Source organism: Aspergillus luchuensis, chromosome 6 (genome assembly GCF_016861625.1).
Source record: "Aspergillus luchuensis IFO 4308 DNA, chromosome 6, nearly complete sequence".
In the NCBI taxonomy this organism is placed as follows: Eukaryota; Fungi; Ascomycota; class Eurotiomycetes; order Eurotiales; family Aspergillaceae; genus Aspergillus; species Aspergillus luchuensis.
In genome coordinates this window covers 1,366,623-1,381,864 of record NC_054854.1, presented here as the reverse complement: position 1 = coordinate 1,381,864, position 15,242 = coordinate 1,366,623, and the positions used below count along the sequence as shown (strand labels likewise).

The 15,242-nt window shown below is 51.9% G+C and overlaps 6 protein-coding genes across 6 annotated transcripts; 3 read left to right on the top strand and 3 right to left on the bottom strand.

Moving 5' to 3' along the window:
• Nucleotides 1-250: 250 nt before the first annotated feature.
• AKAW2_60499S (NAD(P)/FAD-dependent oxidoreductase) lies at nucleotides 251-1,797 on the bottom strand (the record flags this gene model as incomplete). Its single annotated transcript, XM_041692631.1, has 2 exons — nucleotides 251-735; nucleotides 780-1,797. The coding sequence occupies 2 exons, from the start codon at nucleotides 1,795-1,797 to the stop codon at nucleotides 251-253; spliced, it is 1,503 nt and encodes a 500-aa protein (XP_041545997.1).
• An 826-nt stretch (nucleotides 1,798-2,623) lies between these two features.
• Nucleotides 2,624-3,421, top strand: AKAW2_60498A (uncharacterized protein; the record flags this gene model as incomplete). The annotated part of the gene is made up of 2 exons (XM_041692630.1): nucleotides 2,624-3,200; nucleotides 3,261-3,421. The coding sequence occupies 2 exons, from the start codon at nucleotides 2,624-2,626 to the stop codon at nucleotides 3,419-3,421; spliced, it is 738 nt and encodes a 245-aa protein (XP_041545996.1).
• Nucleotides 3,422-3,720: 299 nt separating this feature from the next.
• AKAW2_60497S (aminotransferase class I/II-fold pyridoxal phosphate-dependent enzyme) lies at nucleotides 3,721-5,131 on the bottom strand (the record flags this gene model as incomplete). The annotated part of the gene is made up of 3 exons (XM_041692629.1): nucleotides 3,721-4,053; nucleotides 4,119-4,261; nucleotides 4,336-5,131. 3 exons carry the CDS (start codon nucleotides 5,129-5,131, stop codon nucleotides 3,721-3,723), a joined length of 1,272 nt encoding a protein of 423 aa, XP_041545995.1.
• Nucleotides 5,132-6,243: 1,112 nt separating this feature from the next.
• bioDA (adenosylmethionine-8-amino-7-oxononanoate aminotransferase) lies at nucleotides 6,244-8,927 on the top strand (the record flags this gene model as incomplete). The annotated part of the gene is made up of 5 exons (XM_041692628.1): nucleotides 6,244-6,431; nucleotides 6,491-6,590; nucleotides 6,676-8,006; nucleotides 8,074-8,654; nucleotides 8,749-8,927. The coding sequence occupies 5 exons, from the start codon at nucleotides 6,244-6,246 to the stop codon at nucleotides 8,925-8,927; spliced, it is 2,379 nt and encodes a 792-aa protein (XP_041545994.1).
• A 1,018-nt stretch (nucleotides 8,928-9,945) lies between these two features.
• Nucleotides 9,946-11,171, top strand: BIO2 (biotin synthase; the record flags this gene model as incomplete). Its single annotated transcript, XM_041692627.1, has 2 exons — nucleotides 9,946-10,152; nucleotides 10,224-11,171. The coding sequence occupies 2 exons, from the start codon at nucleotides 9,946-9,948 to the stop codon at nucleotides 11,169-11,171; spliced, it is 1,155 nt and encodes a 384-aa protein (XP_041545993.1).
• A 2,920-nt stretch (nucleotides 11,172-14,091) lies between these two features.
• Nucleotides 14,092-14,451, bottom strand: AKAW2_60494S (uncharacterized protein; the record flags this gene model as incomplete). The annotated part of the gene is made up of 2 exons (XM_041692626.1): nucleotides 14,092-14,329; nucleotides 14,387-14,451. The coding sequence occupies 2 exons, from the start codon at nucleotides 14,449-14,451 to the stop codon at nucleotides 14,092-14,094; spliced, it is 303 nt and encodes a 100-aa protein (XP_041545992.1).
• Nucleotides 14,452-15,242: the final 791 nt, after the last annotated feature.

The following is a 15,242-nucleotide window of genomic DNA, read 5'->3' as shown; positions in this document are numbered from 1 at the left end:
TCTAGCTGGCTACCATGGCATTGTGCATTATCTTGTGGCTAGGTGGGGCGTAGATCGGAGGAAAGAGTGGTGACAAATCATCAAAAGACTGCCTTTTTGGTCGGTGTGGTGCACGCAAGGGGGATGATGCAGTGTGGTATATACTTTTCTCGATGAAGATTTGTTTCTCCTGATTGAAACTTGTCCGGTTGCAGAAGCCTGAGCCGCTGGTTTTGATTTGAGCAAACACCAGGCTGCATCCATGTATGTTCTAAACAACATCTCGAATCTCTCTCTCCGGGGCCAAACGCGCATGCACTCCTCTTTCATCCGGGTGATGCTCCTTCCACGTCCAGGCCTTGTCTTTTTCGCGTCCGTTCGACACCCCGTGCAACACGTTCACCACGTATTTGCCAATGATCGGGAGGAACTTGTAGCAATGGAATGATCCCCCTACTGCGAAATACAAGTTGGACAGACGATCGTCTGGATGGCGGGTGATTAGCGGATGCTGGCTGGGCGAGATTGCATCCCAGCATATGCGCCAGTAGTCGGGACGGGGATGGTCCTCAAGTAACTGTGGCAGACGAGGTCGAATGGCGTGCAGATGATCTTCCTGCAATGCTTCAGGCACATGGATTTGATCTACCAGCGGCACCGAGATTTCATGTCCCGACGCAGTGCGGATGGTGTTCCTGAACGAAGCGGCGGTGGTGAACTTGAGGATTCCTTCTGCAGTGGGAGGGATGACCTCGCCTGGATGCGTCAGCTTGTCCACGCCGGGCCAGGATATAACCCACCTTCTCCTCCGTAGACAAACACCGGCAGCTGCGAGTAGCGGGATTTTTCCTCCGACGAGAGTTGGAAGTGCGAGACTGTTACTCCCGCTGCTGATACCTGCTGCTCTACTCGGTCTGGTCCCGGCAGGTCCAAATCATCCTCCACCGAGGACATGAGCTGACTTGTCCATGCCCCAGTGGCCAACAAGACCTTTCGAGCGTGGTAGATGGTACCGTCTGCCGTTTTAACACCACTGACTCCCTTTTCGTCACGAACGATTCTGCGCGCCTCCCCGACCTCATATCGGACACCCAGCTTGATCGCTTCTTGTGCCATCAGCTGCAATGCTTTTCCTGCGTCTGCCCAGCCAGCAGAAGAATTATAGTAATATGAGCCAAATGGGGAGCAGTCTGTCTTCTCGAGTAGCCCACCCCATGCGTGACGGACTTTCTCTTCGGACCATTCCTCGATGACGTCGCCGCGACCATAATCGCGGAAGTTCTTCCTTATCAAAGCGGGGACATCGCTATCTTTCTCCTCCAAGGCGATCCATCCCGAGGGGTTGTAGACTTGTGCTTCTTGGAAGAACGGCAGTGACTTCCACTGTTCAATAGCTTCGAACCCCAAAGCGACGTAGAGAGGGTTGGTGTAGTCGGCACGAATGATCTTGTTGATATCGGTAGATGCCGCGGGGGTGGATGGCGGGGCGGCGCGATCTAACAGGACGATCTGTGACGGTCGCTCGAGCTGCTGAGCGAGATGGTAGGCTGTGCTGACCCCGAAGATGCCAGCACCCACAATAAGAATGTCTGGGACGTCTCGGGAAGTATCCATGGGGGGAGGTGGGAGATGGAATATGAGTGGTGGTGATGGGCAGATGGAAGGTTGACAATGTGATCTGGACCACGTGCGGGGAAGGAAAGAGGAGAAACGAAGGAGGGGGAGAGACAGCAGATGATAAAAAAGCAGATAAAAAGCAGGAAAGAGTGTTATCAATCCAACTAAACCATTCAACCAACCATCTAACCGGGATTGCATCCCTTCAGCCAAACCCCTCGATCACGCGCCGAGGGAGTCTCGGAGTCTTCCGCTTTTTGTTTGCGCTGAAGCCATTATGGCATAAGCATGAGTCCATCCATCCCTACCATCCCATCTTCCTTTTCATCTGCGCCTTTCTCCTCCTCATCGTCGTCATCTTCCAACATCCACTTTCCGGAGTCCATCCCGAATTTGGTGCCTGGTGCTGTTCGCCTGCATTTCCATCGGGCCTTGAAGCTTAGTTCCGCATAGTTAGCGATCAGGTACGAGAAATGATGACCCAGACCACATGGGTGCCCCTCTGCTGTCGTGGCGCTTTCTTCACATCCCCTTTCATTCACTGCCATTCACTGTTCTCGCTTCTCTCGGTGCTACTCATGAATCTCGTCTGCACCGTCTGCACTGTCTGCACCGTTAATCTCTCCCATCGTCTTCCTCTTCCCCTCGCCGACTAAGCACCCCGTCAGCGACTAATCACCCCGCCGTCATCATGGCGTCTGCCTCTCGTTATCAGTTGGCTGACATTCTGAAAATTAACCCGGCAGCTGATCACCACTGTGTCGGTGTCTCGCACTCCTACAATCGCCGGTGCAACAATTTGATCAGCTATCAGAAGCGTGACGAAGCGTACACTCTGATCGAACGAGGCACCCGCATCTTCACAGCAACCTCTTCCATATCCGCCGTTGATCCCATTCTCATCGACCTTGCCAGTCTTCTGCTCTGCCCCGCCCAGCATCGATACCAATTCTTGACCCTGGTCGACCAGTGGGAGGCGAAACTGCAGCGGTATCTGGCTGAGCGATCTGCTGCATCCACTGCAGACATGTCGAACAGCTACCTTCACATGCCACCCAACCCAACCATCATGGCCACGGGTAGTGGAATTGCGGTTACCAACCTGACGACCAGCCATCATGGACCCAGCTCAGCGAGCCGAATCACCATCCAGCATGGCATGGTCGGGATGGGTGCGAACCATCATCACCCGCAGAACTCAAGACCCCGAGTCGAGATCGTCCGTCCTGCAGGTGATCCCGCTGCTACCACTATGTCAGCTTCAGCTTCCGGCAGTGCTTCGCCTCTTCCGCACGCCAATTCTGCGTTCCATCACCGTCCCCACACCCCGGCGGTCCAACTCGTCAGCAGCACCTTGATCGCTTCGGGTCATACCCATCCCGCCCATCAAACAGCCCCGAGGCCGATTCCGTCTGGAGAAAGCACTGTGTCTATGTACTGCGACCCCCCTACGTCTCCGAAGCCTCAACGGGTCAAGCCGCGCCCTGTGGATGGCGACTGTGGAATCTGTCTTCTCCCCTATCTGGATGAGAGCATGCGCTGCGACATGTCCGATGATGAGAGAACCGAAGACGATGAGGATGATGACTGGGAGGAGATGGACGGTAAGATTCCTGACTTCATGAACTTGATGATTGAACAGTGCTAACGTACAGTGAATGTAGACGAAGAGCTTGCCGGTCCGGACTACGATCACAGCTTGCTGGTCTGGTGCCGGGGATTCTGCGGGACCAACTACCACCGGGCATGCTTGGAGCAGTGGCTCGACACCTTTGACACCCTGGAGCCGACCTGCCCGACCTGCCGCAACTACTGGATTCATTAGATGATGGGGTAGCAGGAAACTGGAAGGAGGGATAGAATGCATAATGGGAGTTTATTTTCTTTGTAACTTGGAGGGATATCCACGGTACTACGCTTCTCATGGCTTACATGGAGTTTACACTGGAAGGAAGGAATAGGAATATGGCCACGGAGTTACAGGACTGGGATTACAGCATGGCTTGATATGATATGATATGATACGATATGATCAGATATTTCCTAAATGCAGCTAATAATATGTACAGCCCAATGCCTTCCCCCATATTCACCGATATATCTAAAAAGGATGAACCAAGTGAACTAAAGCCTCGCCACCCTCTTCTCACTCTCCCTTCCGTTCAACCATGCCAAAATCGTCTCCACCAACCCATCAATCTCCTCGACCGTATTCCCCGCATGCAAACACACCCTCACCCTCTCCTTCCCCTTGGGCACCGTCGGCGACATAATCGGATGCACCATGAAGCCCTTCCGCTGACACGCAGCCGCCAACTGGCGCGGGACCGGACTGCGCAACGAGAAGATAGGCGAGCGCGGGAAATGGTCCACTTCGAAGATAGCAGGGTCCCAGGACCCGAGGGCATCTAGACGATTGCCTAGGTATTCAATGAGGTGTTGAAGATTGCGTTGCAACTGGTACAATTAGTCAGCTATACACTCCACTAAATGCAAAGTAAATATAAGGGATAGTAGCATACCTCTTCGGTCTCCCCCTCCGCCAACATCTCATACGCCGTCCGAATCGACGCCAGGAACGGGAACCCCAATGCGGTAGTGTAGATGAGACTGCGGGCGTAGTTGATGAGGTATTCGCGTGTTTCGGGGCAGCAGAGCACAATCGCTGAACAAGTATCAGTCAGCCATTACCCCAATACCAAACAGGGACAAAAAAGGGAATAAACTGGTACTACTAACCACCATGACTCCCCAACGCCTTCCCAAACGTATGCACACGAATAAACATCTTCTCCTCAACCCCCAACTCCTGCACCACGCCCGCACCCCTCGGTCCAAAAGCCCCGGTAGCATGCGCCTCATCCACGATAAAATACGCATTTCCCTTACCCTTGTTCACCACCCTCTCCACCACCTCCACGAACTCCCTTATCGGCGCGATATCCCCATCCATACTATATATACTCTCAATGACGATGAAGACGTTCCGTTCCCCACTCTGCAATTTCTCGTCGTTTTCAACTTCCCTTCTTAACACATCTTCTAGGGACTGGGGACAGCTGTGCGCAAAGGGGACTTTTCTGCCTGCGCGGGATAACCGCATCCCCTCGTGCGCACTCGCATGGATGTACTCATCGTGGATGATGACATCGCCTGGTTGCGGGATGCAGGAGAGCACGCCTACGTTTGCGTCGAAGCCTGAGTTGAAGAGCAGCCCGCTCGGCGCGTTGTGGAAGCTCGCGATGAAGGTCTCTAGGGCTTCGGCGTAGGGCGAGTTGCCGGTTAGGAGGCGGGAGCCGCCCGAGGCGAAGGGGTAGAAGGGGGGTGCGCTGGAGAGGTGGGTGGTGTAGCGCGCGCGGAAGAGGGGGGAGGTGCTGAGGGAGAGGAAGTCGTTCGAGGAGAAGTCCGTGGAGGTGGGGGGGACGAGGGTTAGACGGCGGAGGGAGTTCTTGGATTTGCGGTGTTGGAGGGCTGTGCGGAGGGAGGTGAGGAGGGTACTAGGATTTGAATTGGGATTGGGGTTGGAGGAGGGCATTGTGTATGTTATGTGTATGTGTATGTGTAGGTGAGGGGAGGGTGAGAGAGGGCAATTGGGTATAGTAATTGCTGTTTGAAGGAGAGGAAGAGTAAATGAGAGAGGATAGGAGTTGAACTGAGTGAGTCAGTAAGTAGTAGGTTGAGAATCAAATTGAATATCAAACATAGTATCAACACTATCTCCGGGGGAAATGTGAACACTAGATAGCTAGATATACAGATAGATAAAACGAATGTGAATCCGGCCAGATCTCCGCCGTGCTCCTTACCAAACAGAACTAGACTAATCAATTTAGTTTCCCATCATACCGGAAAGGCGTGGAGAGAGAGGGGATTTTCACACCAACTGCCAACTGATTACCGGGTGGATCCATCCATCCAGCAGGGCGTGTGCCTGACGGAGTTCAACTGGATTAGTAGTAGTGGAATTGGCCTTAGCCAGCCATCGGGATACATAGGTAATCTCCGTAATCACAACAAATAGGCTGGTTGCCTGAGCTGCCAGATTTTCCATTGGTTTTCTGGTGGCTCTCTAGCGTTATGGGGCTTTCGGAGTGAACCAGGAGAGACAAGGGGAAGAAAAAAAAAAAAGGTGGGAAATAGATGGATACCTCGGGACGGAGAAGGACAAGCAGATGCGGCATTGAAATCACATAACATAACAGAAATTGAACCCGTTCGGCGGATGTTGTGGGTTGACTAGACTACTGTTGGGAGATCAAGGATTCAACCGGTGGGGAGGGTAAACTAACCAGTTAGTTAGTTAGTTGGTAGATTAGTTGACTGCTACGTACTAACTAAAGTACTGCCCAGTTTTATTATATTTATTCTGTTAATTATTTTAACCTCTGGCTGGATGCCTAAGGAATAGTGGCCCGCTGCCTGAGTGCCTCATTGATTGCCTCGGCTATTTTCCGCCTTGCAGGTTGCATATCCCGCTGTCAATCCGCCTTATCTGAGTAAAAGAGTGAGAGTGACTTTCGTGATAGCCATATACTTGGTACATAATAAAGTACCAATTCCTTGATCTCTCCTTTCCCCTTACTTCTTCATATATACTTTCTATTCTTATATACTTCTATTCTCTAATTCCTCCCCTGGCTGCCTCCCATGCCCCCCGTCGGTGCCGCCCTTTGGCGTTCCCTGCGCGCCCACCAGGTCTACGGTGCCAACACCGACGTCGGCAAAACCATTGTATCCACCGTTCTCTGCAATGCCATCCAACGTCTCAACTCTCAATCCCCTGCGGCATTCTTGAAACCCGTATCAACCGGTCCATTAGACGATGCAGATGACCGGTAAGACCATAAATCAAGGCCCCCAGCCCCAAGTTTCACCCCGCTCACTACTAGCCCAGACACATCCGGCGCTACGCCCCGGGCACGCTGACCAAGTGTCTGTACCAATTCGACGAGCCCGTCAGCCCACATATTGCGGCGAAGCAGAAGCAACTGACGGTGCGATTCCCAATTCATCTGACTCTGTGGTGGTGCAATGCGCCAACAGCCGAGCGAATGGATGAGTGAGCTGACAATAGCACAGATTCCGCGGGATGATGATATCATCACCTCCGTCCATCAGACCCTCTCCGACTGGGCAGCAAAGGGCATTGATTATGCCCTTGTTGAAACAGCAGGCGGCGTGCACTCGCCGGGCCCCAATGGAAATTCCCAGGCCGATTTGTATCGGCCTTTACGGCTGCCAATTGTTCTGATTGCGGACTCCCGCCTCGGCGGCATCTCGTCCTCCATTTCGGCGTATGAGTCATTGTTATTGCGCGGGTATGATGTGAATTCTGTGTTGCTGTTTCAGGATGATTACTACCAGAATCATGAGTATCTGCGCACCTATTTCCAGAAAAAGAGTATCCCCCTGGTGCCGCTGCCGCAGCCCCCGACGCGCCCGGCATCGCGGGATGCGGATGCCGAGGCCCGCGATCAGGAGGCCATGGCTGGGTACTACGAGCGTGTGGCGCGGGGTACCGATGTAGCTGGGTTGTTGGAGGAAATGACAGCGAAGAATGAGGCGCGAATTGAGCGCCTGGAGGCCATGTCCGGTCGGGCTCACGAGACCATTTGGTATCCGTTCACGCAGCACCACGGGATGGCGCCGAAGGATATTACGGTAATTGATTCGGCGTACGATGATTTCTTCCAGACTTATAAGCCCGTGGAGCCCTCGCAGGAGGGTGGACTGCGGGCAACGTTCGATGGCTCCGCCTCGTGGTGGACGCAAGGTCTTGGGCACGGAAACCCCGATCTGGCCCTGTCGGCGGCGTACGCTGCAGGTCGCTACGGTCATGTCATGTTCCCCGGGAATATCCACGAGCCTGCACTGACTTTGGCGGAGACGCTGCTGCAGACGGTCGGGAACCCGCGTCTGCAGAAGGTCTTTTACAGCGACAATGGCAGCACGGGCATGGAGGTGGCTATTAAGATGGGTCTCCGGGCGGCATGTGACCGGTACGGCTGGGATGCCAGCCAAGAGCAGATTAGTATCCTCGGCCTCAAGGGCAGCTACCACGGTGATACGATCGGAGTGATGGACTGCTCGGAGCCTTCTACATACAACAAGAAGGTGGAGTGGTACCGGGGTCGGGGCTACTGGTTCGACTACCCCCAGGTGCAGATGTCACAGGGAGTGTGGAAGGTCCAAATCCCCGAGAATCTGCGGTCGGCCTTGGGGCCTGACCTCGAGTACTCCTCGTTGGATGCAGTGTTCGATCTGGAGACGCGGGTCGCCTCGGAGGTTGGACAGCGCTACCAAGAGTACATCCGGGGGACGATCGCAGAGCTGGTGCAGCAGCAGGGTATGAAATTTGGCTCGCTGATCATGGAGCCGGTCATCCTAGGAGCGGGAGGCATGCTATTCTGGTGAGTTTTTCCATCCTGTTCACAACAAGATAGGTAGTATACACGCCGCATACTGACCAATCACTAGTGACCCCCTCTTCCAGCGGTGCCTGGCTGAAGTGGTGCGCGGTCACCCGGAGCTCTTTGCCCCTGGCGCCACTGCAGGCGCGGCGGCGGGATCGTCGTGGTCGGGCCTCCCTATCATCTTCGACGAGGTGTTCACCGGGCTGTACCGGCTGGGACAGCGATCGTCGGCCTCTTTTCTTGGGGTGGATGCCGACATCGCGGTCAACGCGAAGCTGCTCACAGGCGGGCTGGTACCGCTGTGCACAACGCTGGCGAGCAACGAGGTGTTCCAGGCGTTCTCGAGTCCGCACAAGAGCGATGCGCTGCTGCACGGGCACAGCTACACGGCGCACGCGGTTGGGTGCCAAGTCGCGGTGGACTCATTGCGAACGATGAAGCAGCTGGAACGCAGTGGGGCATGGGACAAGTACCGGCGGGATTGGCAGCCGGCGGCGCTCCCCTCTGCGCCCCGGGCGCGACCGGAGGTCTGGAGCGTCTGGTCGCATGGGTTGGTAGGGCAGCTGTCCCAAGCGCCGGCTGTGGAGGGGTTATTTGCCCTGGGAACGGTTTTGAGTATTGCCCTGAAGGATACTCAGGGCGGAGGTGAGTTCGATTTCCATCCTGTCGATTAACTTTTTTTTTTCGTGTTTATTGGCCGAGAATAGCCGCTAACCGGAGGGCACAATCTCTGCTGCAGGATACACGTCGACGGCGGCCCAAGGACTGCAGCAGCGGCTGGCAGCGGGTGGGGAGCATTTTGCAGTGCATTCACGCGTGCTGGGCAATGTGCTGTACCTGATGGCCAGTGTCACGTCAACCCCGGAAGCATTGCGGGAGATTGAGGAAGTGCTGCGGGCGGCGTTGTTGGTGGAGTGAAGAAGATTCTTCCGATCAAGATCTATACAGTGTACGACACAATACACCATAGATAACGACAAACTACGTAGTATTGAACTAGTATAGTATAGGCATAGACATGACATAACGGACAAACAATGACATTGTGATTGGCATAGAAGGAATTAAGTTTTGTTTTCCCCTTGTGATTCCGATCCTCGTTTTTGCTTAACAATTGCATCCTCACCGACGGCCCGAACAGAGCCAGACTGTTTGAGACTCAACAACCAATCAGCGGCAATGTGTTCCGGGTTGCTGCAGCGGAGCTCCTTTGGTCCGTAACAAGTGGATCTTTCCATCGTCATAACCCCATTCTTCGACTCTGGAGGGATTGAGGGAAGTTGACTCTGACTGTGTGGGATTTGCTTCCCCCAGCAAAGCACATGCAGCCAAGCCAACCCCCCCAAAGCCAGTTCCCTCCGAGCAGCCATTAATTCTCCTATGCCTAATTTTATCTGGGATCACAAAGTTGATCCATCAATTTAACCAAATCATCTCACCGGAGACAAAGTCAATCAACACCACTATCTCCTCTGAATCAAATCATCAATTTGGTCAATTACTAGGGTATGGATGTTGTGGTTGACCACACCCGGTTGGGGTCAACAAGGGCTGCCGCCCACCCGCAACACTTACTCACTCATGCTTAATTCCATTCGATCGGCGCTGACTGGCTGGCCAACTATCTGTCTGACACTAATGTTAATCCGGTTGTTGTGAGATGATAGTAAGTAGTAATAGTCTGCTGCCCCTCTTTTCGCCCGAGGTGTTAGTTAGTTAGCAGTATGGAGAGAGAGCAGTCTAGTAATTACTCCGTAGTAGTTAATTAATAGTGTGTAGCCTGGAACACTCCTTCACTCACTCACTGTCAACAATCATCTCCCCTCTTCTCCTCCCCAGTACCTTTTCATCTTTCCACCACTCCATATCCTACATACCCATCTACACACACACCACACACAACACAGAGACAAACACATACACAAAGCATCACACAATGTCTCTCCGTACCCTCCCCGGGGTCCTCCTCCGCCGCAACTATGGCACCGTGCAATCCACCTCCCCCAGTGCCGCCGCCATTGCCAGCCGTATCCCAACTGCTCTGCGTGAAGCCACTGCCGCCACCGCACCACGCACCAACTGGACCCGTGAAGAGATTCAACAGATCTACGAGACGCCTCTGAACCAGCTTACCTATGCTGCTGTATGTCCATACCTTTCCCCCCGCTGCCCCCACTCTCTCAATCAGTCAATACTAACGAAATAATAAAATAGGCCGCCGTCCACCGCCGCTTCCACGACCCCAGCGCCATCCAAATGTGCACGCTAATGAACATCAAAACCGGCGGCTGCAGCGAAGACTGCTCCTACTGCGCACAATCCTCGCGGTACCAAACCGGTCTCAAAGCCACCAAGATGTCCCCCGTCGACGAAGTCCTCACAGCCGCCCGCACCGCCAAAGCCAACGGCAGCACACGGTTCTGCATGGGCGCCGCCTGGCGCGACATGCGTGGCCGCAAGACCAGTCTAAAGAACATCAAAGCCATGGTGTCCGGGGTGCGGGGCATGGGGATGGAAGTGTGCGTGACGCTGGGAATGATTGATGAAGCGCAGGCCAAGGAACTGAAAGATGCTGGGTTGACGGCGTACAACCATAACCTGGATACGTCGAGGGAGTTTTACCCTGAGATTATTACGACGAGGTCGTATGATGAGCGGTTGAAGACGTTGGCGAATGTGCGGGATGCGGGGATTAATGTTTGCTCTGGGGGTATTTTGGGTCTGGGTGAGAAGGATGAGGATCGCGTGGGGTTGATTTATACCATGTCTGGGTTGGAGAAGCATCCCGAGAGTTTCCCGGTTAATGCTCTGGTGCCGATTCCGGGGACTCCCCTGGGAGAGAGGAAGATGATTTCGTTTGATAAGATTTTGAGAACGGTGGCGACTGCTAGAGTGGTTATGCCGGCTACTATTGTTAGACTTGCGGCAGGGAGAATTTCCCTCAGTGAGGAGCAGCAGGTAGCTTGCTTTATGGCGGGAGCTAATGCTGTGTTTACGGGTGAGAAGATGCTTACGACGGATTGTAATGGGTGGGATGAGGATAGGGCGATGTTTGAGAAGTGGGGATTCTACCCTATGAAGAGCTTTGAGGGTGAGCATGTTAAGGAGGAGGCGAAGGTGCAGGAGGTTGAGGGGACTGCGCAGGCCGCGGTTAGTGCTTAGATAGTTGAATGAATTCAATGGTTATGTTGGTTTAACTCTGTATTGAATAGCATCATGCAACTGAGTTATCCAAAGCAGCCAGAGGAATGACTAGATCTTCATGAATAGTAAACACACCGAGTCAGCAGTCTGATCATAGAGTCCCTCCCACCTTGGCTTCTCCCAATTCAACTCCCCCATTAACAGCCACGGCAAGTATGCAACACCATAACATCGACGATATCCATCTCATCCCACCACAACAACTCAACTCATCAATAGCATCGTCGCCATCGACTGGATAGACACAAACTGGTCAAGCATCCCTAATCAGAAGCTGACAACACAATAGCATGTTTCCAAGAATAGCCATTTTATTCTATATACCACCCAGCAACAGCCACTGAAGACTCGATCAGGAAGGAAGAGATTGTCATCAAGAGACTCATATCTATCCTCCCACCCACGCGCCCTACAACTGTCAATCCTTCGTTAATTGATTCCCCCACACCACACACAGATATCTTAAAGTTCTCTAGACCTCCCTGCCTGTAGAAAAAGCACTGCCTAAGGGTATCCAAGTTTCAACATATATAGAATACCCCACATAAAAGAAGCATTGGCGCAGAGTTTGATTCTGGGGACATATGTAACACCCCGCTGTGATCAGGGTTTTCAGTCTGTGTTCACAATCACGTCTGTGTTACGTGCAAAGATGCATCAACCCATATGCAGGGTTCTCGTCGACGCAGGAAACATGTATCGGCTAGCCATTTTCTTTTGGGTCGATATGATAAATACACCCTCTTCTCTCCCTGAGACCGGGGAGAGCATGCATGGCGATATTTGCTTTCAATGTTCTTTTCCTAATTCCTACAATGCTCATGAGAGAGAACATATGTAGGTGCACACTGAAAACTTTTCTGGGAAGACACGGACACAGCAATAAGTTAGGATATTCACGGGTTAGATTCTTGATCGCTTACAGAGTCAGGGAACAGAGTACCTGTTTGATAGCCATCCCTGTCTTGTGCTTTGTCTTTTAAGCAGGGGCTTACGAGCCCGGGACTTCTAAGCTTGTACTCCGTAGAACATCGCGCTTCTGTACCATTTTGCCACGGCCGAGAGATCTCGCCTCGACTCCAAGGTGTAGGAATTGGTCAATACAATTATGTAGCGATCGTCGAAATCAGCACCAAACATGTCCTCTCTCAGCTTTCTCCGAATTAAACTAGCATCTTCAACCCGTTGATCCCTGTGGAGTCTGAACTCTCCCATAGTAGAAATACCGGTATTGTCAGAAGTCAAAGGCATGTTGCGTCAAATTCCCGTCTGGCATTCCTGTCGTTCTGATCTTGGCTAGAGAGTGGCGCCGAATATGCCAGTACTATACATAGTAACCCTATAGGAGTTGGTTGTATTCTGTGAAATGCACAGCGGGATGGTACTCGGTCTAGTAGAAACAAGACCAAACGAGAGACGAACCGTCCCGAAGGACCCATTTGTTCGCTTCAACATAATCCTTTTCAGAATCGAGAAGAGATGCAAGCGAGGAAGACATATCCGTCATCACACCCGGTAACGCCTTTTGTGTCGCCCGGTTGTTCAAAGAGATCTGAAAGGAATCAGGCACACGATAGTCATATATATGGACAATGTGAATTTGCCCGACGCGATTGACTCGGCCAATGGCCTGCTTAACAAAGGCCGGTTGTAAATGATGACATCCATGAGATATCCCTTTGCGGAATAGAAGTCTCAGAAAGACTTAGGTCTTGTGTTGTCTTCATATATGGACCGGTTTGTCTTCCTGGTAGACGTGGAATGGTTGGAGGGTATATATGACTGTGCTCCGCAGGTCAGGAAGCTGTTTTATTGCCACCGATTCATTCTGGCGATGTGACCTGGACGAGGACAATCACGTCTCGGTATGTAAACTTCATTGTATGTAACGCAAGATTTTGTCTGTCTGCCAGTGACATAGGAAATTGGAGAGTTGTATGTGGTGAAGCCCATCTTGCATAGACTGTCGTTTCTGAGCACATCCGCAGATATAAAGGTAGTCAAACACAGACCGCCTGTATAGATTATCCTTATTCTGTGTTTTGACACCTTTGGTATATTGTACGCCTCATTGTGCCGTTCCTCTTCGGCTATTCTGTAGCAAGCAAGCAGTATATGCGATGTAGTATTGCCGGAGACATGTATATTGTCTGAAGCTGTGCCAAAGTCTGCTGTCGATTTCCCCCTCTGACTCGTCATTTGGCATCTACTTACCGCGGCTGGCATTTAAGAAAGATAGAAATGCATAATTGACAGCTGTGATCTATACAATGGCTATGACTTTGGCCCGAGATGGCTCTGGGTATAGCTCCCTTGATGAGGTAGACAGCCCCGCGATGGTCAAACTTCTGCCAAAACGGGATGTGGCTCTGGAAAGTTCCTTCGTCGAAATGTATTGTCCATGGACGGTATAGGCCACGGTATGTCCTGATTAGTTTTGTCCTGGCGTTTTGGCGGCCAGGACCCCAGGACAGGAGCCATTGAGTTTGTGGGACTTTCAGCCGTGTCGCCATATCGATCTATGATGTAGAGGACAGTGTGAGGCTTTGCTCGCTGGCTCTCGGATCCGGTCATCCAGATACCCAGAGCTTTATGATAAGGGGTATGGGTGCATAGTATAAAAGAAAGACATGTATGTTCTCGCCTGGTGTATAGTGACAAACGAACGAGTCGCTCTTCATAGCCAATGTGATAACAGCCGAGTAGCTGTTGCGCATCACTTCAAGGCTTTTTCTGGGTTCTTCCAGGGATTTCCTTTGTTAAACACACGACTCAACGAAGTTCAAATCCATTAGGAATGAACTTCCTATGGACAACCAAGCTGTCTTGGAAGTTCCTTGCATCGTTTAGAGGCCTTGAATAAATGCCGAAATGATCTCTAATCTTCCGCTCCATTGGGTTCCGAGCGTCGAGACCTTCCGGTAGTGCAGATATGTGAATTCATCTGGTCTGTACCTGTACTAGCGACGAATACAGTATACCAAATTCCACTTTGTAGGATTCGGAGTTCTGTCTTGATAGGTGTACCCGTAAGCCGCGGCGGAATCCATTTCCTTTGATGATGCATCGCTCGGATTACCAAACCGGTTCCACTCTTCCACCAGTTGGAGAATGTTCTACATACCCATAGTTAGCAGGAGACATCTTAATTATAAAGGGAAGGAACTGCTTACACGACGCCTTTATCATCATTGTGTACTTCTCCACGAACTGGTTTGTATGGCTCAAGCCAACCCATGAGATCCTCAACTGTCACCCCACACTCCAGCCCACGAATAATGAGTTTGCAGCTAGGCGAGTAAAGGTAATTGAGGGAGGGGAACTTCTCAGAGAGTATATAAGGGGAGTTGGGGATTGCCGAATATCCTCAAGATTGAATGAACTGTCTGTCCAAGCATTCAAATGCCGGATAGCATGAGATCGAGACCATGATCAACTACCTCCTCGTAATTCGCCCCTCTGCCTCTGTGCGGGCGAAGGTTCTTTGATGGAGCCATCCCCGCACAGCCCACATAGCCAGGAAGACGAATGAACAGTCCCATTGAGTTTGATATTGTAGTGTGGGACAGCGACCGGACAAGCCAGGTAATTTGCTAACTTTGCAGACAGAATGTAATCTTGCCACTTAGCTATCCAGGTCCGGCAAGATTGCTGGCGAGGAGAATAAAGCGTGCAGACATTTGTGTTCCGCTTTAATCAATTCCTTAGTGTGCCCGCGTCCGAGTTGCTGGTGTATATAAGCATATGAACTGTCTGCGTAAGTCTTAGTACCTTGAACACAGATGCCAAGTTCATTGATGCTGGAAAGGTTCTGCCTTCTCAAAGATACCCCCTCCTTCGGGCTCTCTTGGTTCTGCCAATATCTTCGAAGCCAAGACATCATTCGAAGAGTCTTATTTGCGATGTATACGCCTCCTCTTCTTGTGTCAACGTAGGCACGGCAGATGGAAAGCTTGAGTTCGTATTTGGCCATTGTGCAGCTTTTATATAGCCATAACGCCCGCCATTTCTGCATACCCGTGGTCAACA